Source organism: Mesoplodon bidens, assembly GCF_964165515.1.
Source record: "Mesoplodon bidens genome assembly, chromosome: 7".
NCBI lineage: Eukaryota > Metazoa > Chordata > Mammalia > Artiodactyla > Ziphiidae > Mesoplodon > Mesoplodon bidens.
In genome coordinates this window covers 80,615,675-80,636,732 of record NC_138164.1, presented here as the reverse complement: position 1 = coordinate 80,636,732, position 21,058 = coordinate 80,615,675, and the positions used below count along the sequence as shown (strand labels likewise).

The window sequence follows — 21,058 nt, the reverse complement described above, 5'->3', positions numbered from 1 at the left end:
AGCGCAGCGAACTATCCGCTTCGTCTCCCTCCGCCGCTCTCGGGGCCTAAGCGGGAGCTGCTGGGACAGCGTCACTGGGTGGGCTGGGGCGGAAGTGGAGGCGGAGGGAGACGGCTGCGTCTGCAGTACCTTAGGCTCTCGCGTCAAGGCTCTGGTGGGCGCGGGGGAGGGGGAGGAGGAGGAGCCCGCGGCCCGGGCGGCGGCGGCGGCGGCGGCGGCGGCGACGGCGGCGACGGTGGTGGCGCCCGAGTTCCCGGTAGGGCCCCGCCTCGGAGCGGGCGGCGGTGGAGGAGGAGACTGAGGAGCAGGATGGCGGCCTCGGCCCTGTACGCCTGCACCAAGTGCACCCAGCGCTATCCCTTCGAGGAGCTCTCCCAGGGCCAGCAGCTTTGCAAGGTCCGTGGGCGCTGGGTGGTGGGCGGGCGGGGATTCCTCGGCCATAGCCCGAGGGAGCTGGGTGCCCGCTGCACTGCAGCCCCTCTTCGCCGGCGCCTTGGGGGTTTGGAGCCCTCGCCTCCTCACTCAGAGACCCCGTTATCCGAGGACCTGGACATCAGCTGGGAAAGCCCCTGAGAGGAGGACGGAACCCTGCCCTCTTCCAGGCGACCCAGGATGGGGCCGGGCCCCAGCAACGTTGAGGGGTCTCAGGGGTGGGGCTGCGTGAGGCAGCCACCTGTCTATGCCGCAGAGACCCCGGGATGGAGATGTTTTCATCTCGGTTTTCTGTCTAGTCTGTCCTCTCCTTCCACCGGGAGGCAGAGGACGGTGTTTGCACTTTCTTGCTAGGAACCTGAAGCCGCAAAGCTGGTGGCATCCTTCTTCCCTGTCCAGGAAAGCGAAGCGTCTGGCTTGGGAACAGAATGCTCTATGATTTGGAGCTCCTCCCATCCCATTAAAGCCGGGATGCTGTCTGTGAGCAACGGTGCAAAATAATAAGTAGTTTCACATTTAACCAATCCTTGGAATCGGCCCTGACAGCTTTTTTTAATTTATCTGTTGCGTACCCCCCCATCTAATAAAGACAAAGACACCTAAGCCTTCCCTAAGGAATTATGCTGTAATTGGCTACTTATTTGATAAATCACTCAATTTTCTACGTTGGGGGACAGATTTTATTGATGTTTTAGGCATTTGACTAGGTTGGGTAATAATTTTCCACCAGAAACGTGAAATTTTGGGGGCCTTGAGATAGATAATGACTAACATATTGTCTTATTACAGGAATGTCGGATTGCGCATCCCATTGTAAAATGTACTTACTGCAGATCAGAATTTCAACAAGAGAGGTTTGTATATTGAACAGTTTTTGATTGTTAAAGACAAAGTATTGTCTTTAAGGAATACTTGAGGGTTGTAATCCCATATTTATGTTACAGTTTTTTTTAAATAAAGTGGTTTAGTTTCTAAGCTTTAAGTTGTAAGCCCTTTCTGCATGGTAGGAGAGAGAATGCTGACCAAAAATTAATGGGTATTTTACAGCTAGACTTTATACCTGAGGAGATAAAAAATAAATTATTGCATGGAAAATGTACAGCCTTGCTAACGAAAAGCGCAAATATAAACTGTTACTGTTAAACTATTAAAAAATGGCAGAACGTTAGTGCTGACATGGACCTGAGGAAAGGTCTATAGTGTTAACAGCTACCTTCCAAGGGTGAGATCTAGTAACTTGTTACCAGTGGAAGAACAGCACATATTTCTTAATGGAGTGATTCCTGTTAGAGCCTCAGTGCATGCACAAGAGCTTAAGAGAACAAATAATTTCTTCACAAGTAGGTGTGAGCATCATAATAGTGGAGAGCACCCAGTAGAAGGTTAGATAGGCACTGGTGCTGTGCATAAATAGTGGCAAGTGTGAGGATTTTGGAACTAGATAGAAAACAGTAGGATTTTTTGATTTGTTTCCTTTTAAAGTACACAATAAAAATGTATGAAAACATTTATCTTAATTAAGGGGAGCATATTTGCATAATATACAGCCCTAAAAAGATCCTTACATTTGCATTTTTAAAAAATTCTTACTCTGTGTTAGAGTAAGTTTTAAGTACTACTAAAGCACATGGTACACTTCTACTAATAGAACGCTTTGACTGCTTGCTTTAGTTCAGCATCGTGCTGCATAAGTTTCATCATCTATATACAATTTCCTTTTCAGCAAAACTAACACGATTTGTAAGAAGTGTGCTCAAAATGTGAAGCAATTTGGCACCGTAAGTATATCTTATATTTTCATCTCATTTTATTGCTGCTGGTCAATTAATGTTTTCACAAAGATGGACCTTTTAAAAAATATGTATTGCTATGTTCTTAAATATTTCAAGTACCAAAATAGTTCAGGAAAGAAACTTTCTATAGAGAGTCTTATGGGAAGATAAAATTTTAAAACAGTCATATTATGTGCATGTTTATATATATTGAATTTCAGTGGGGAAGTTATGATTTTATTCTTTAAAGAGTCAAATATAGCAAACAAACTCCTGGTTGTAGAGAACCTACTTATAAACTTTGCATAACTGTACTTTACCTCTTCCTCAGAACCTCTGACAATTTTTGTATAGTGGCACAGTTCAGGCATTTAGTCACAAAAGTCAAGAAGTTATCCTAGTATAAGTTCTTTTCTTATATGTATATTACAGTTATTATTGGTATATTACAGTCATGATTAGTCAAATTTCTGGCCTTAAGGGATTCTAAAATCTTCAGTTGTCTTTTGAATATCAAAGAGAATCAAGGTATGTTTGTTATAGTTATGTGGAATATGCTTGTGCCAGTTTTTTTTAGTTGAAAACTCACCTATTTCTTGCATCAGCTATACCTACATATGATAAAAAGTTGTTAAATGTATTTTGAATAAATGATATAGTAATTAAGCTAACAGGATATTAAGTTAGAAGTTCACTCCCCCAAATACTGGATACATGAAACTTCTGTCAGTGTGTACCTTTGTTTTCATTTATTGAAACGTCTTTACATGTAGCTTTTGTATTATATAACATACTATGCAGGTCATAAGTACATTTCTCACGATCTTATTTAACTGTTTAACGAAAAGTTTAATGAGTCTAGAAATAAATGTTAGCAAATGAATAGAAACATAATAAATGTCTTTGACTATGATAGGGCAACATACTTCACAGAAAACTTTTTGCCTATTAGTTTCCTTAATTAATTCCTAAAATATGTCCTGTTCACTGGGTATATTTTATGCAGCAAAATTTTAGTATTTTAAAATGTCTCAATTAAAGAAAATATATATCTGTTTTTCAGCCTAAGCCTTGTCAATACTGTAACATAATTGCAGCATTTATTGGTACCAAGTGTCAGCGTTGCACAAATTCAGAAAAAAAATATGGACCACCTCAGACTTGTGAACAGTGCAAACAACAATGTGCTTTTGATCGGAAGGAGGAAGGAAGAAGAAAGGTATGTTTAATTTATTTTATGACATCTTCTGGAAATTAAACACAAACAAGTTGGAAGTTATTATACTTAATATATTACTGAAGCTTGATGTATTCTTTGGGTCCCTGAAAGCAGGTGGTTAGATGAAAGTGCAGGAACAGTGCATTTTCTCCTTGCTGGCATGATATGTAGATTCATGTTGATCAGTTGAGATTACTATACTTTAAAAAACATTCTAGGGCTTCCCCGGTGGCACAGTGGTTGAGAGTCTGCCTGCCGAGGCAGGGGACGCGGGTTCGTGCCCCGGTCCGGGAAGATCCCACATGCCACGGAGCGGCTGGGCCCGTGAGCCATGGCTGCTGGGCCTGCGCGTCCGGACCCTGTGCTCCGCGACGGGAGAGGCCGCGACGGTGAGAGGCCCGTGTACCGCAAAAAAAAAACAAAAAACAAAAAACAAAAAACATTCTATAGTGATAGCTATTCTGTACTATTTGGTTATCCAGTATTTTGTGTGGGAGAATTACTAACTGCTTTTAAATCTTTTCAGCTACTTACCTTTTTGCTGGTTACTTGAAGTTGCTGGTGTGGAAATATACCTGATGGCAGTTTAACACATGATTCAAAGTTAGTCATGTGCCTTTTGACTTGGGGCTCATATTTTATACCATTGTTTGTTTTTCTCTACCTACAGTGACTTAAAAGGTATCTATATGTGTGTGACATTTCTCTGCTGAGCATTCACACAGGCCTCCTGATGACTATCAGTTTCAGTTGATTTGGAGGATGACTGTCTCTTTGAGGGGCTCTGCCATGTTCCTCCACAGCAATATATGTACCCTAGTTGTAAGACATGTTCCTCCAGCACTTCTCATTTGAACAAATAGAGGATAGGAACTTAATTTTAGTCTTAATTTTGGAAAGAAGTCTCTTTTCCTCCCTGTTGACACGCAGACACTGGCCTCTCATTATCTGTGAGAGTTGTGTTCTATAAAGTTGCTGCAAACACTGAGTTAGTGAATAGAAGTGTTGCTCCTACGGACAGTACAGGATAGGTACTATCCTGTAGATAGTAGATCGGTACCTAATCTTGTTGTGTTTTGTGTATGTTTCTGTTTAAAGACACCTTAATATATATTGTTGATTGATTAAATCGAACTCATAGCAAACAGCACTATAACTATGCCTGAATGAATCTTATCTAACGGGTATTTTCCACATAAAGTACATCACAGCCGCCTTATGCTTAGGAACACTGTACATCACTTTAGCACTACATTTGGGGGCCATTTTAACAGTGAAATCACCAATAAAAAGCACAAATGTGAAAAACGTGATAGTAGGTAGATTGTGAAAAGGATACTTGTTTACAATATGAGAGCTGAAGAAAGGCAGTAAAGCGTCACCTTGTTAACCTCATCTGGGAACATTTGCGGTCTAGCTACACAAATTTTTTTGCTGTTCTGTGCATGTGGGTGAATGATCACAGAAGTGCTACAAATTGATTTGGGGTGACAGATAAATTTTTGCTAATAGGTGGTGAATTTGCCAATACAGAATCTGCAAATGAGAGTCGATTCTATGTCATTCAGTCTCATTTTTTCTATAAATTAACAGTTTTGCTTTCATGGGAAATACTTTGTCATTTTAGTAGTTACACAGTAATTTAAGAATTTATGATAGTGCTTAGATAAGGTTTCTTTGAAGTATATCATCACGTTATGCTTATTTTCTAGTAATAAGAAAATAAGTTTTCCTCTCCAAATTTAAAAATGCCTCAAAACTAATGGAAGTCCATATATCATCCTTTCTAATTTTATGATCCTCTAAATAAGCATTTCCCCAAGTTTCAGAAAAGTCTACTTTTACTTCCATTTTGCAACAGTGTGTATGTGTGTGTGGGGGGTGTGTGTGTGTGTGTGGGGTGTGTGAGTACGTGTGAGAGAGAGCACGCACATGCACACCAGCAGTTGAGCAGTTTATCTTACCAGGTTTCACTTACAGCCAGTTACACGTACATTTAATCTAATATAAGTATTTTCTTTTAAAAGGTTGATGGGAAGTTATTATGCTGGCTCTGTACTTTATCGTACAAGAGAGTTTTACAGAAGACAAAAGAACAAAGGAAGAGCCTGGGATCGTCACACTCAAATTCATCTTCTTCATCTCTTACTGAGAAAGACCAGCATCATTCAAAACATCATCACCACCATCATCACCATCACCATCGTCACAGCAGTAGCCATCACAAGTAAGTACTTTGAAATTGTGTTTTCCAAAGTCCTCACTGGCATTTTAATGCCAGATTTTGGTGTTTAACTTTTTGTAAATGCTAGCTATGTGCTTGTCTAGTTTCCATTGTACATGGTAAGCTTCTTGTGTGTTACCATGACAGCCTCTAGGGCTGTTCCCCACTTTATTCAGTGTACAGAATTACACATAATGAGTGTATTTAGTTGTTTACCATAAATATAAAGATAGGACTTTTAGAGAATTACAATATAAAGTTATGATCATATAATGAAGTCAAAATACAAGTACATCAGGGTTAATTGATGCTTCATTGATTCATGTTATCAAAAGCCTCAATATTATTCTTTTGTTCAAAGAATTGTTAGGATTTTACTTGTAAAAATTTTATTTACCTCAGTTACTATTAACTTTTTTTAGTTAAAACAAATTTAAACCAGTGACTAGGAAATGTATTTTGTATTTTTGGAGAACAGATTGTAACACTGTCATTTGTGACCATGATGGAAGCATTCTAAACCTTGAAGGTTCACAAAGTGTGAGAAGTAATCTTTTTTACTAATGGTACTTTGCTTTTTTAAAAAACAGACAGGAACTCTTCAAATATTAACAACTACTTGATTTTTAAATTGCCTTAGGGAGAAAAGTTACATAGTAGTAGTATCTTAACCTTTTATGTGTGTAAAGTTTTTTTAAAGTGTAGCTTTAGTCTTCATGGACAAATCAAGAATATTACAATGCAAAATAAACAAAAAAATTAAAACGGAGAAGAAGACATGATACACACTGATTTTCAGGAGAATTTTTTTTTTTTTCACAAATTTCTCTGAGCCTTTTTAAAGTTCTAGACAGTTAAAACAGTTTCATTTACAGAAAACTGATGCCTGCCACAGTTAAGAACACATGAAGGTATTTGTGGAATGTAATGTAGTTCTGTCTAACTAACAACACTTGATTCTGAATTATAGGCAAGCACATATTAGATTATGGGGCACTGAGATATTGATATTGAGGCACTGAGATTGTTTGCTTCTCTAGCAATTTTTCCATTTGTCTCACTGTGTTGTAGTGCTTTCTGGATGTAACAGTGGTAGACTCCTTAATGACTTCTAATCTGGCTACTTTGAAGAAATCTTGTGGCCTCTATATCAGTGTATCCCAAGGAACAAAGGAATGTAAACCTTCCTTGTTTTTGCTTCTTGCTTTAGGAAAAAATATGAGGAAATAACTACCATGATGATAACTGTCAGACCTAAGACTCAGCTGAAATGTCCCTTTCCCTTGCCCTTTACAGATAAATTTGTTTTAGCATGATGTGAAAGGACACACTCAGATTATGTTTATAAAGATCAAATTTTGTGACAGTAACTTAATCTTTTGAAATTAATGTTTCAGAAGTAAAGGGAAAGAGAATGGATTGACTTTTTATTTTCCTTTTGATTATCTAAGATATGCAAATACTCTTTTGTATTTGATGAGTAGGCAACCAGTTTGTGGAGCCCTATCTTAAGTTCATTGGATAAGGATGATTATGAAGAGCTTCCATATTGTGATATATAGTGATGGGGGAAGGAAGAAACTCAGGTTAATATGGATGCAAGAAATAGCCCACCTCAGAAAACTGAGATTCTGTTTCTGTTAAGTCATTATTAATGTGATTTTTCTCATTTTGAGGTCTGGATAGTTCTATTAATTCATGTGTGATTATATACCTTGCTAATGCTTTTAATGAAATTTGTAAAAGAAACAAAATGGCAACTGAATTCCTCAGTAGGGTTGCTGTTCATTGCCACAAGTAGAGAATAACTCAGGTTGAGAGAATTACAGCTGCTGTTTCCCCAGCTTGTTATTTATAGCTGATTCTTTTTTTTTTTTTTTTTTTTTTTTTTCTTTTTGTGGTATGCGGGCCTCTCACTGTTGTGGCCTCTCCCGTTGCGGAGCACAGGCTCCGGACGCGCAGGCCCAGCGGCCATGGCTCACGGGCCCAGCCGCTCCGCGGCATATGGGATCCTCCCAGACCGGGGCACGAACCCGTATCCCCTGCATCGGCAGGCGGACTCTCAGCCACTGCGCCACCAGGGAGGCCCTATAGCTGATTCTTAAGAACATGGTTAAAAAGCTTCTACAGCTAAAAGAATAGTAAATTTTATATACACACACAAACATACGTACATATTTCTATTTTGTGTATGCTAACACTGTACTAAGTGTCTTTATATAGGTAACTCATTTAATCTTCATTTTCCCTATAAGGTATGTTTTATATCCATTTGACAGATGAGGTAACTGAGACTCAGGGATTTTAAGAACTTGCAAAAGGTCACACAGCCCAGGTCTTTTTAACATCTCTTATATTGTATATACAGTGGACCCTTGAACAACAACGGGTTTGAACTGCATAGATCCACTTATATACTCAGATTTTTTTTATTTTTTACTAAATATTTACTACAGTTCTACATGATCTGTGGTTGATTGAGTCTGTGGATGCAGAATCTCCTATATGGAGGGCTGACTGTAAAGTTAAGTGCAGATTTTCAACTGCACAGGGGATCAGCACCCCCAAACCCCCATGTTGTTCAAGGGTCAGCAGTTTACGTGGTGTGCAGTACATAGGAGATGCTCTGCACGTGTTGAATGAATAAGCTAGAGGTTAATGAAGGATTGGCCGATGTGAAAGTACAGAAAAAAAGTATGGACAATTCATAGTGAGTTATAAAGTGGTTACTAGTATTGCGGCATAGTGGAAAAGAAGTAGTACTGTAGTAGTAATTACAAGTAAAAGTAAAATCAGTAGTTACTATGAGATTTCCCAGTATTTTCAGCATGACTGCTCCAGAGTACAGCCTAATGAAAGACGAGACTCTGGAAAAGAGTCTTAGGAAAACTAGGAAAGAAAGAAAAACTCAGATATTTCCTGGTTCAACTTGACACACTATTGTGAGCAACTTGAGTTACTCCAAAGGAATCTCTACGTAGGATTATTAGGAAGGCTTTAACTTTAAGATAAAACATCTGTATGAAATAGTAAGGGTAGCCTAAGAATGATTTTCAGACTTTGTCGTTATAGAACCCTGTTGTGGTGGTTTTCATGCTCATATACCCTAACCCTTAATATGATATTAAATTGAATTATTGAAAGTCCTGATTAAAAAGAAACTCCAGTCCCCATCATCTTACCTTTCTTAAACAACTTAAGATGGCTAGTAGTCATTTGATTAGAATTTATCTTATTGGAATGTGATTTATTCAATATATATTAGCTTAGTCTGAAAACTTAGTTGAATATGCCTTTCTCAGAACAAAAGAATATAAACATATGTCATTTGATTCCACTGGGAAGAATGCTGTTAAAATGTTGATGGGTTAAATAAACGTTATTAGATATCATCTGTGTATTTTTCAGAATCAGCAATCTGAGTCCAGAACAAGAGCAGGGACTGTGGAAACAGAGGTAAATATGTTAACATATTTTCTGAAGTATTTTGACATGTATTTTTTAAGATGTGATATTCCTTTAACTTTGTTACTTAGGCTTTAAAAAAACTGATGTTCAGTAAAACTTTAGGGGAAGAAGAATAACTTTTCATTTGATGCCTCTGCCCTTTTTACTCTAATTATTTTTATTAATGTTTGGTTTCAGCCATAAATCCTCTGCAGCAATTCAGAATGAAACTCCAAAGAAAAAGCCCAAATTGGAATCTAAGCCATCTAATGGAGATAGGTAAAAATGAATTCCTTTAGTGCTGTGAAAATTCAACTTAGTTGAACAGTTATGGCTGATTGCCAGTTATTACTAGGTAAAAGAATAGAACATGTATCTTCTACATTGACTTCTTTGAGTCACCGAGAAGAGTGAGCATAATCAGTTAAAATTTTTAACTTAATTTTAGCAATAAGAAAGTGGCACTGAATGATGTTCTATTTGGGGCATAAATTTGGGTTTTGAAAAAAATCTGAATAGAGAACATTATCTTAATTATTCTTCAGTGAAACACAAAACTAATTGTGATATTTGAAATTGACCTGCTTGGAAAATGTTTTTAGATTTAAAGTATTTTGAGAGTGACTTTGTTTTAGTTCATTAGCCAAAAGTTTGCTGATGTTACTGTACAAATTGGCTGCCTATTGCTTTACACTAGAAGTATTGACCCCCTAAAAGCTAATACTGAATTATATTTCTGCAGGTGTATGTAATGTGTGCCATTAGTAAGGTAATTTGCCAGTTGCATCCATTTCTGTCAGGTACATATTTTTTTGCATTAGCCTTAAGGATGTTTGTGGAATTGTCTAATTTATGCAATTTGAACACCTGCTAATTTTCCTTCTACTTTATTTAACTGTGTTTTACTTTTTTCTTTTTAGTAGCTCTATAAATCAGTCAGCAGATAGTGGGGGAACAGACAATTTTGTCCTTATAAGTCAACTGAAAGAAGAAGTGATGTCACTTAAACGTCTCTTACAACAGAGAGACCAGACTATTTTAGAAAAAGATAAAAAGGTAAGTACATGGTTCACTGAAGCCTGGTAAGGTTTACATCTTGACTCGTGCTTGATAATTGCAAATTTTGTTAGACTTTCTTCAATAACTTGGTCATGTTTGTGGTACATGATTCTTATAAGACACAGAAGCCCAAATTGGAACGTAGGCCATCTAATTACGATATGTAAAAGTGGTACTTCAGAATTTTAGTTCTAAGAGTCAATTGAGAGCTGATTAGAATTCTAATAATTTCTGAACATTAGTTTTCAGTAAGCCTGTAATCTAAAATTAGATCTAATGTCTTAATTTGAAAATGAGATGTAAATGGAATATTATGTCAATTCTTTTGGTATAAGAAAGTAACTGAATATAGTCTAATATACCAATTATATATTTATTTCAATCAAGATCAAATAAGTGGAGAAAATTAATGCTGTGGGAATTTCCTATGTGGTAATGATTAACAATAGGTATCTAAGATAGGAAGTAAGTGTACTTATTGGGACTTTATCAGTTAGATAAAGAGGAATATCGAATATGTTGTCTGTTTAGTGAAAAGTTCTAATACTTTCTGTGTGCACTTGAGCAGAATTTTACCTGTTTGGGCCTCAGTTTTCTCATTTTAAAAATGAGAGTATTAACACCATCTCATGGGAAGATGGTTGTGATTAAATGAGAATGTAAAGTGTTTACTTACAGCTTCTGGCTTGTATAAGTGCTCATAGCTGCTATTACTGGGGTTTGGTCTTCTTTGAGGGTAGAACCTACTTCTGTACTTGTCTTATGATCCTAGACTGTCTGGCTTGACCTATTTCCAACATATCATTGCAATAGGAAAACATTAAAAACGTTCTTTTAAAATTATGAACAAGATGTGTTTATGAATATGTAGTATGTAGCTATCTCTGAGATTCCATAGTAGTGCTTGAGTCTGAGTTGGCTTTTACTTCTGGCTTTCATGTAAAAAATGTAACTTTTATGTTAACATTTTCCCACACCTTGATGGTTAATGGATTTAAATTTATTTTAATACATTTGTACCTTACCTTAAGCAAATTCGATGTATGAAATTTAGGATTGACATTAGACAAAAATAGGATAGTTACGAGTATTTTATTTTTTAATGGTTCTTTTAGCTTAACAACAGAATATTTTAACTTAGCTTTAATGGAAGTTTGTTTTACACACAAAATATTAGAAACATTTCTGTTACACAAAGACAGGTCTATCTGTACTAACCTAGATAAAAGTTGAGTAAAATGGGAAGTTTACTATAAAATAGCAGTGATTCCAAAACTACGTAGTAATGAATTGTGGAATTTTGGCTTTTTTTTCAAGTATCACTATTCTGTTAGTGCAGTTAGTGAAAAGTTTTCTTGTTTTGTTAGTGTTCCTTTTTTCTTAAACACTAATGGGGATGGAAATTAGCCAGTACTATGAGGAAAATAACTGTAAGCCTAAAATAGCTACATACTTACAGCTTTTTAAAATAATGTAAATGTAAGACAACCACATTATTTTCTAGAATTTATTTCACTTTATTCAGTGACTTCTAGAGCCAGCCATGTACTAGATCATGAGGATAAAAAGGTGAAATAAGACATGATTCTTATCTTCCAGAAATTCATAATCTGGAGGCAACTCACAGTGTAGTGATGAAAATATCATAGCTTATCTGATGTGAACTGACATTTCAGAATAGGAATTCCTTTGTAATGTAGAAAGCAGGATTCAGTTATTCTTTGAATTGGACAAAAAGTGAGAGCTTTTATTCAGAAAATCAGAATATAGGGCACTGTGACTTCCTCTCTCTCTTTCTGGTGTACTTCCTTGTTTACTGGCTACCGGGTAATTACAGAAAAGAACCTGCAAACCTTTAAAGCTTACGTAATGAAAACCAATTAAAATTAACCAGAAGCTTTCTTCTGCCTGGTTCTTATGTTGAAATTATATAATACCAACTTATTTTTTAGTATGAAGTCATGAGATTTTGTATCTTTATGTATGTCATTTATATTTATGAAAAAAATTGTCATATAGCTGTCTTTTCCTTCCTCAAATCACCATCTTTTTTCTTACGTTGTCTAATTTAGCCCAAATTTTAAAATAACCCCCTTTCCTTTCTTATTCCATGTTAGTTGTATTTCTGTGCTTTGTTCTCCATTTTTACCTCAAATCTTAAGTGGTATTGGATATGGAATTCTGCACATAAATTTAAAAATAAAAGCAATATAGCTTTTGGTTGATAAGACTGTTCCTTTATGTACTTGCCCAGTGTGAAACTTTTTTCTTTTTTCATTGAAAGATTATTTTAACCTGAAACCAGTTTTACTGTTTACTTTGTTTATATATAATGTGAAGTATGTTTTAACTGAAGCATTTTCCAAGGTATTAACCATTAAGCTTTTCTGTTGGCATACCAGTTGCCAAACTGCATCCAGTGAAACCACATTTAGAAAGAAACAAAAAAGACAACTTCTCAAAAGTTATACTGATGTTTCAATATTATCTTGACATTAAAATTGTATTAGTGTTAAAGTAGTAAATTAGATAGAATTCATCATTTCACAAAACAGAAATTCGAGATAAGTTACAAAACTCAGTAAACTGCTGTTAACATTCTCTACTTTTATAATGAATTGTGAGTTTATTGTGAAAAATATTTAACAATGATGTGTTTGTGCATATGCATATCTATATATACATGTATATACATATATATCTATATATTTTTTTTTCTTTAATCTTTCAGTTAACTGAACTTAAGGCAGACTTTCAGTACCAAGAGTCAAACTTGAGAACAAAGATGAACAGTATGGAAAAAGCTCACAAAGAAACTGTGGAACAACTCCAGGTAAATGAGATTATTTATGTAAACTGTTAGGCAAGGAGGGGTAAACTTGGTTAATAGTATTCTTTCTCTTAGACTGGTATTAGTATCCCTACTTTATGCATATCTAGAGCATTTTCAGCTTTGATTTTGACTTAAAATACCTTTTAATCCTGCTCCCATTAAAAGTTATTGCCTGAAATCACTTGATAAGGGGATTCAGTAGATTAGTTCTGAAACCTTTTGCCTAAAGTTCAAATGGGGTTCTCAGAGGAGGATATCACTGAAGTATGTTCAGTTGATCCTCAGGTGAAAAGCAAAAATTAAAAATCAGATTCATGAAACTAAGGTGAAAGTAAGGTCCTCAGTACATTGTGTAGTTATTCTTCCTGTTTCCTCCCAGATAACGGGAGGAGAGGTGGGGCTACAAAACCAATTTACGGGACCTCGAGTGGAGGAAATTCATGCTGCATGCAGAGATGCAAGGCCAAAGAGTGCACTTTAACCTCTGTACTGTGATTTTTAAAGTGCCAAATAGGGTTCTGCTGTATCCACAGCAGGGAGCCTCTAAGGATGTAGGCCATCCTCGGAGTACTGCAGAGGATACTCAGTAGGGTGTCCATATACAAAACAACTGAATGGTGATGCCGAGAGTCACCACAGTGACAAGGAGGGTGGTTTCTGAGGTCTGGAATGCAGAGATGGAGAGCATCAAACAGAGATTTAGGTTATTCCCTTATTTAAGCCTTTTTTCACCTAGGTTTCATAAATTTAGAAATCAGACTACACTAAGTTAATCATATGTTTTATCGATTTATACATTCTGACATTTGTAGAATTAAGTCTTAAAAGCATACAAGATGGCAGCACACAGACTTTAGGCTCTTGATGGGAGAGTGTAGCTTGGGAAGGAAGGAATTAATATTGCCCTGCTTTTTTTTTTTTTTTTTTTAAACATTGTCATACCAAGGGATATTTGCTATTTCCTATCTTTTGGTTTTGTGTTCTTCATACTTTGAAAATAGCTTAAATTGAGTAAGATTGTAAAGTGGATTTAGGAACCTGTTGAAATTCAAGGTAGAGATTGCCTAGTCGTAATGCTGATCTTACTATTACAGAGAATTCTGAAGAGAAACTTTCGTAGAACCTGACACATAGTAGGAATTCAAATAATTTGTTGAATGAGTGATGATTTATGGAAATGCCCATCTGCCCTCTGTTCCAAGAGATTGCCCATTTTATATATTAGGCTTCTTATACATTATTGTTTCTCATCCACCAGCAAGCAGTAGTTTTATGTTATTTTACTCATTCAGTCATTAGTGCTGAATGATTACTGGAAACAAAATCTTCTGCATGGTGATCTCTGGTTTAATGTGATTTAGCCAAGACATGAATAAATCCAGAATGACATGCGAGAAAACCTGTGAGCAGTACTTAAATACGATAAAACTTAGTACTTCTCACTGTTCAAAAGAGCAATTCGTTGTTTCATTTTGTAGTTGTAAGCACAAGGGAACCTCGCTTTGACATCTTAGCCTGATGGGTATCTTAAGCCTACCTCTTCTTGGTTGGTAGCTGAAGTTTCATATAATTTAATAATAACTAATAATTATATAGAAGTGTACATTTTCAGCATAATTTTACATAGGCTGTCTTATTTACTCCCTACAGTAACTTTAAGTTATGTGGTGTCCAGATGAAACTGTGGTCACAGAGTCAGAAGTGACATAGAAACCTATATCTTCTGACTCAGATATAACTATACTTTTCTGCTGTTCTGCACTGACTCCCACCTCAGGTTACTCAGGTTTTCTACTTCATCCTTATTGTCAGACCACTTCCCTTAATCATTTGTATATTACTGGTGACATTCTGTCACAGTTACGTATCCTGTTTTAACCCCACTCCCTTTTAGCAACCATGTATGTACTAGTAAGGTGCTCCACCTAAGTGAATAAACATAGTGAACTGTTTTTCTTTTTGTCATAAGAAACTGAATGCTGAAGCAGAAAATTTATCTTGCTCTAATAACTCTCAAAACATTTGAAACTACCAAACTTGAAAAATAAGCACTGAGCATCACAAGAAAAAAATTGTCCAAAATACCAAAAAAAAAAACCCCCAAAAACAAAAACCCCACAACAAATCCCAACCAACCAAACAAAAACCAAATTGTCTAAAATATCAAGAAAGCCAAATAAAAAATATACTTTCATTGAGGAGGTAAGTTGATAAAAGGGGAAACGGAATTAACATTTGAGTGCCTACCATATACCAGCCACTGTGTTAGGCTAAGTGTTTTGTATATTTGATTAGTTCTTTCAACTCTTGTTGAGGTAGATGGTGAAGTTGCTGTTTTACATATGAGAAAATAGACTCCCAAGTTACATAGCAGATAAGTGGCAGAGCCAGGATTCAAAGCAGGATCTGTGATTCGTAATCCATGTATTCTTTTCTTGAGGCCACATTTCTAAACATTTTTAGCTTAACTTGCTTAAGAGTTCTTAAATAATTGATTTTTGCATGATGCATAATAAAGAAGTAATATTAGTATAAAAATTTTAATGCATATATATTAAATATTACTATAAAATATATAGATAGATTTTTTTTTTTTTTTTTTTTGCGGTACACGGGCCTCTCACTGTTGTGGCCTCTCCCGTTGCGGAGCACAGGCTCCGGACGCGCAGGCTCAGTGGCCATGGCTCACGGGCCCAGCCGCTCCGCGGCATGTGGGATCTTCCTGGACCGGGGCATGAACCCGTGTCCCCTGCATCGGCAGGCGGACTCTCAACCACTGCGCCACCAGGGAAGCCCCTATAAAATATATTTTAAATGTACCGAAATAAGAATAAGACAGGTTTGGACTTGTCCCCATTTAACAGCTGACTTACTGTTTATTTTTCTTAAAGGCTTTTTTCTTACATAATTTATCAGCAAATAAATTTACTAGTGACGTGATTAGGAGACTGAATATATACATGCAGATTGAAAATTAGCTGCTAAAGAATTAAAAGGAAAAACTTCTTTCAATACCTAAGGTTTGAGTTCTTGTATTTCATACTTAGAATATGAAAATTATAAACTCATCGATTTTTTGTTTTTTTCTTGATAAATAAGAAAAGATAGTTTGAAAATTAACTCTTTAATGCTTTGCTGTGTCAGTGTAAACTTTTGTATAACTTACTAATCTGACAGAGATCTCTTTGAGGCAAGTTTGCAGACATTTTCCTTTTTTTATGCCCTTCATTAATTTGTATTTTAAAATTTCTGTTTCTTAAGATTCCTTTTTTTAACCAGTGAGTCTATCATAGTTATATATTGAATAATATGTAGCAAACAATGAAAAGAAAACAACTTATAGCTACCATGTTTACTAGGACTGGTCAGCTGAGTAATACACCACTTGATAATGGTTGCGTGCACTTGACTTCCACTAACTGCCAGGCATTCTCACTGATTTGTCATCTGAGTTTCTCAAACTATTTCTTTTTAAAGGGAAAATAAAAATCCTTTTAAATTCTTGATGATTTTCCAAATTTGAAATTGAAGCCCTTAATTATTTAATAATCATGGAATAGAGAAATGCTATTAATCATACAGTCGATCATTAAAAAATGATTTGACTTGCAAATGTAAGATAGCTAGGATATTTGCATTTTGGAGGTCATGGGTATTAATTAGGGAGAATTTGATTGGTGAAGGGTTGGGGAGTGGACGTACAAAGCCTGGGAAAAGTTTATATTCTATGAAACTGCTTTTAAGATGGTATACTGAAGAGGCAGAGTGCCATACAAAGGCTAAAATTAGAGTAGAAGATAAAGCACTGAGGTTAAAAAAGTGTAGATAATAAAAAATCTTGAGACCTGTGAAGGAAAATGGTTTTCAAACATAAACCAGGGGATATCTTCTGAAATTTTGTCAGTGCTCAGATTCCAGACTGTTGTCACCATTCTCCCTGTTTCGGCTCAAAAACTCCAAAAGCATTTGTGCATTAACATATTTGTATATATGGAGGGTCCTTTATTATCTACATTGCCACAGTTAAGAGATTACACAGGAAGATGGATGTAGTCAAAATTTGAAAATATTCACTGAAGGCCCCCATTTATACCTTCCTCCTCACTAAACACTAGTGACTGTCACAGCACATTGGCTTGAGGACAGTGTGTTTGCCAGTGGTGGATGGAACATTTGAATGACTTGCAAATTCACTTCGGATTGATGGCAAAGTGAAATCTTGAATCTTTGAAAAGAAATTTCAGCCTCTCATGAAAATGAAAACAGTGATGATGTGTAACTGCTCAAATTATATCAAAGCCAATACCAAATAACTGTATGCCAATTAAAGGAACAACAACAACAAACCCACAAAGGGTGGTTGTGATGGGTGCTTCAAAAAGTTTTCTTTTGACTATCATTAAGTTAAGAGAGTAGTCCCTTTGGGAAAGTGATTAAAAGTCTGAATATTTTTGCAAAAAGGGCCTCTTATGCTTGCTCTATAAATAGGTAAACATCAAAATGAAAGACTTTGTAGAGTTTGTCTGGAAATAGCCCTCTCAAATTATCACTTGTTATTTGATCTTACTAATTATACAACAGTACTTATATTCATAGTTTTTGTTTCATGTTTTTCAGATAAAACAAAAATATTTTTCCCCTATTTAAAATTTTGACCTCTTTTAAAGGGATTCACTTTAAGTTGCCTTTTGTGTAACCAATTATATTTTTGGACAACAATTACTTTAATATTGCCATTACAAAGGGGGCTGATAAACGAATCTAGGATTTTCCTTCTACATATCCAACATTAAAGAGATGAACCTAAATATATCAACTCTTTCATTTATTCTGTTAGTGTTTCAGTAAAATATTTGAAATAGTATTCTTCAGCATAACTTAATGTTTGAAACATTTTTACTCATAAATGTTTTTGTCTTCCACAGGCCAAAAACAGAGAACTACTCAAACAGGTTGCAGCATTGTCAAAGGGTAAAAAGTTTGACAAAAGTGGAAGCATATTAACATCCCCTTGAGAAGTGGTTATTCATTAGTGTTTCTGCTGAAAATGTAAAATTTGAAAAAAGTTCTGTGAAGCCCTTAAATTCTGTGTAGTGGAAAAATATTTTTGCACACCAAATGGATTGGCATGTTTCCTATTCACTTTTGTAAAGGATATACAGCATTTTTTAAGTTGTATAACATTCAAATAAAACTTCAGCTGGTTTGAAGCAACTTTTTAATTATTTGATATCCAGGAACTTTTTTGCCAGCAATAGTATTAAACAGTTGTAAGGGAGTGCATGAGTAGTGCTCTTTATAAAATACAACATGCAATAATAGAGTAGGTGTGGTTTTCAGAAGTCAGAGCAGCAGGGCTTTTTGTTTTGTTTTTTGTTTTACACTATGCTAATTTCATATAAACAGTTTTCAATTTAGAAATACAAAAACTTTTCAACAAGAAAAATTGTGAACACTGGTTTTTTGGTAATTGTGTTTTTACTTTTCATGAACATGACTTTAGGAGAGAATCATGGTGCTTTTATTAAATGGACTTCAGAGTATATGTAAATATGTTTTTTAAAGTTACATCGTTACCATTAGTTAGTAAACTAGTATTTTCATTATTGGTATAGGAATTAATGTTCATTGTACAGTATCCAAGGTAAATGTGTGTGTTTTGTAAAAACTACTGTAGATTTTTACTTACAAGTGCCTTTTTGCCACCTAATGTTTTTATTTATAGGAATGCTGATCTTTTGTACATACAGTTTGTTTTAAAATCATGTTTAATAAATGTTTGTATATAAATGCATATGTACAGAAGCCTATTTCAAAAGGAAATCAAAGTTGCTAGTAAAATGTTTGAGGTTGCATTAAGAACTGTTAATGCATCTAGACTTTAGATTATTTTGTGGTTTGTTTCTGTGTGATATGGGAAGCTGTTGGTCATTTAATTCATTGAATTATGTCAAAAAACTTCCCAAAAGATTTAATTTTAAATCACTTCTGATAGAATAATTTTATTTTTATGTCATATGGCTTCATGTTCATATTTTGTGTTACATGTTTTATTTTTCTTTTATTAAAATTTTTAAAAATTAATAATTTTTCTGCAGTGGTCCATATATCTGCTTTCCCTGTACTATGTGGTTATCTAAGTTAATATTTATGTACACCATACTTAATGTGTAAGTTTAAAGCAAATCTGGAAAAAAGTATCTTTTAAATCAATCTGTGATTATCTTTAAATAAATTGGAATCTACTGCAAGATTCAGGCACTATTTATAAGAAAATTATATCAGAGTCTTTAAAAGGTTAAGGTAGGGTGGGAGAGGTTAGGAGAAGTTATTGACTAATTGTGTTCTAATCCAGTGGTTTTCAGCCTGTAATAGAATTGATCTCCTACTTAGTAAATGCCAGTTCAGAGTTTCAGTTCAATTTTAAAGCGTCAAGCGTCGCTAGATATACTGTATAGAGTAGAAGGCTCCTTCTCCTGGGAATTTATGGGCAAAGTAAATTTGTTTCAAGTAAACTGTTATTAAATTTATCAGTCTTGAAGCATTGATTAGGAGTGTCCTATCAAAGATCCTCTTCCCGCAGAACACAGGATGATTGTAATAATTGTTTTTAACATGATTCATGTTTCAGTAGATTATTCCTTTAGTGATTCATTATAAACAGATATCAAATAATTCTTTGTCCAATTTGAAAACATATAACCTAGGGTAATTTTCAAGTGATAGTAAAATATTGAATCAGTCAGACTTGGAAGAATTAAACCAGTTTATTTTTACGAAATCTTCATGCAATAATCTTCCTAAACTTAGTATTCTCAACAATGATAGGTAATGCCTCCTTAACACAGATTTTAAGGTTTTCAGGATTTGCTAAATTCATAATACTGTCATTACCTTTCTTTAAAATTTATAATGTTTGTATTCTGGTTTCATAGCTGTTTGTCAATCCACAGTGGTCATTATGGTTTTAAACTGTGTAATAGTTCTTAAACCTTGTTGGAGCTGCTACAAAAGAAAGATGCCCCTTCCCCGTTTTTTAGGTAAGAGATTAAAAATTGAAATGAGTAAAGGCTAAAACCTTTTAGGGGCTTCACAGTATTTAGTCCTAATTAAATGCCCTCTCTTTATTCCATGACCTGGTTTTATAACCTGATTATTTTGCAGTTGTATAAACTAGTAATTGAGTCCCAGTCCTGAATCTGTAGTGTATTGACATAATGACCTGATATCCTCTCAATGTGGACCTGTAAGGAGATACTATGGTGTGCCGTATTGTGCTTTCTAGCCTGTTTTCAGCTATCGATTAGCATTTACCAGTGAGGGTCATTTTAGCTCCAGTTATTTATGTATTAATAGCCTGTGAATATTGCAGTCCTTTTTAGATTGTATTGGTCTAAATATGCATTCTGCAGTGAACCTGTTAAGCTGTTCACATGTATAGACTATTGAAATACTGTACCTGTACACATCTGACTGTTGACATTTTGTACTTTTTTTCTAAATCCAATATTTCACAATAAAAACTTGTCAAAAGCTTTGTATTGGTTTCCTATTGCTGCTGTAACAACTTACCACAAATTTAGTGGCTTAAAATAGCACAGATCAATTCTCTTACAGTTCTGGAGGCCAGAAGTCCAAAATCAGTTTCACAGGGCTAAAGTCAGGGTGTTGGCAGGTCTGGTTCCTTTTGGAGGCTCTAAGGAAGTAAGTGTTTTCTTGCCTTTTCTAGCTTCTGGAGCTGTGTTCCTTGCATTCTGTGGCTCTTTGCCCCCTCCTCCATCTTCAGAGCCGAAAGTACAGCATCTTCAAGTGTCTCTGTGTCTGTCATCATATGATCTCTCTTTCGTCATAGTGTCTCTCTCTGTTCCCCCTTATAAGGACATTGTCGGGCACACCTGGATGATCAGGATACTCTCCCTATCTCAGGTCCTTAATTACATCTGCATACTACCTTTTGTCATGTAAGGTAACATAGTATTTATATATTTATATGTTCCAGGGATTAGGACTTGGACATCTCGGGAGACCATTATTGAGCCTACAGTAAGTTTCACCTACATTTTTCTAAAACG

The 21,058-nt window shown here is 35.6% G+C and overlaps 1 protein-coding gene across 2 annotated transcripts; it reads left to right on the top strand.

Annotated features, from left to right (window-relative positions):
• The first annotated feature begins 138 nt into the window (after positions 1–138).
• Positions 139–20,519, top strand: FAM76B (family with sequence similarity 76 member B). Of its 2 annotated transcripts, none has more exons than XM_081240319.1 (10): positions 139–396; positions 1,222–1,286; positions 2,156–2,210; positions 3,268–3,423; positions 5,451–5,650; positions 9,056–9,103; positions 9,293–9,373; positions 10,015–10,150; positions 12,885–12,986; positions 17,912–20,519. In XM_081240319.1, the coding sequence occupies exons 1-10, from the start codon at positions 310–312 to the stop codon at positions 17,999–18,001; spliced, it is 1,020 nt and encodes a 339-aa protein (XP_081096445.1). In that variant the 5' UTR covers positions 139–309; the 3' UTR covers positions 18,002–20,519. The 2 variants fall into 2 exon arrangements, with proteins under 2 accessions (XP_081096445.1, XP_081096444.1); XM_081240318.1 differs by having other exon boundaries at positions 152–396; positions 10,018–10,150.
• Positions 20,520–21,058: the final 539 nt, after the last annotated feature.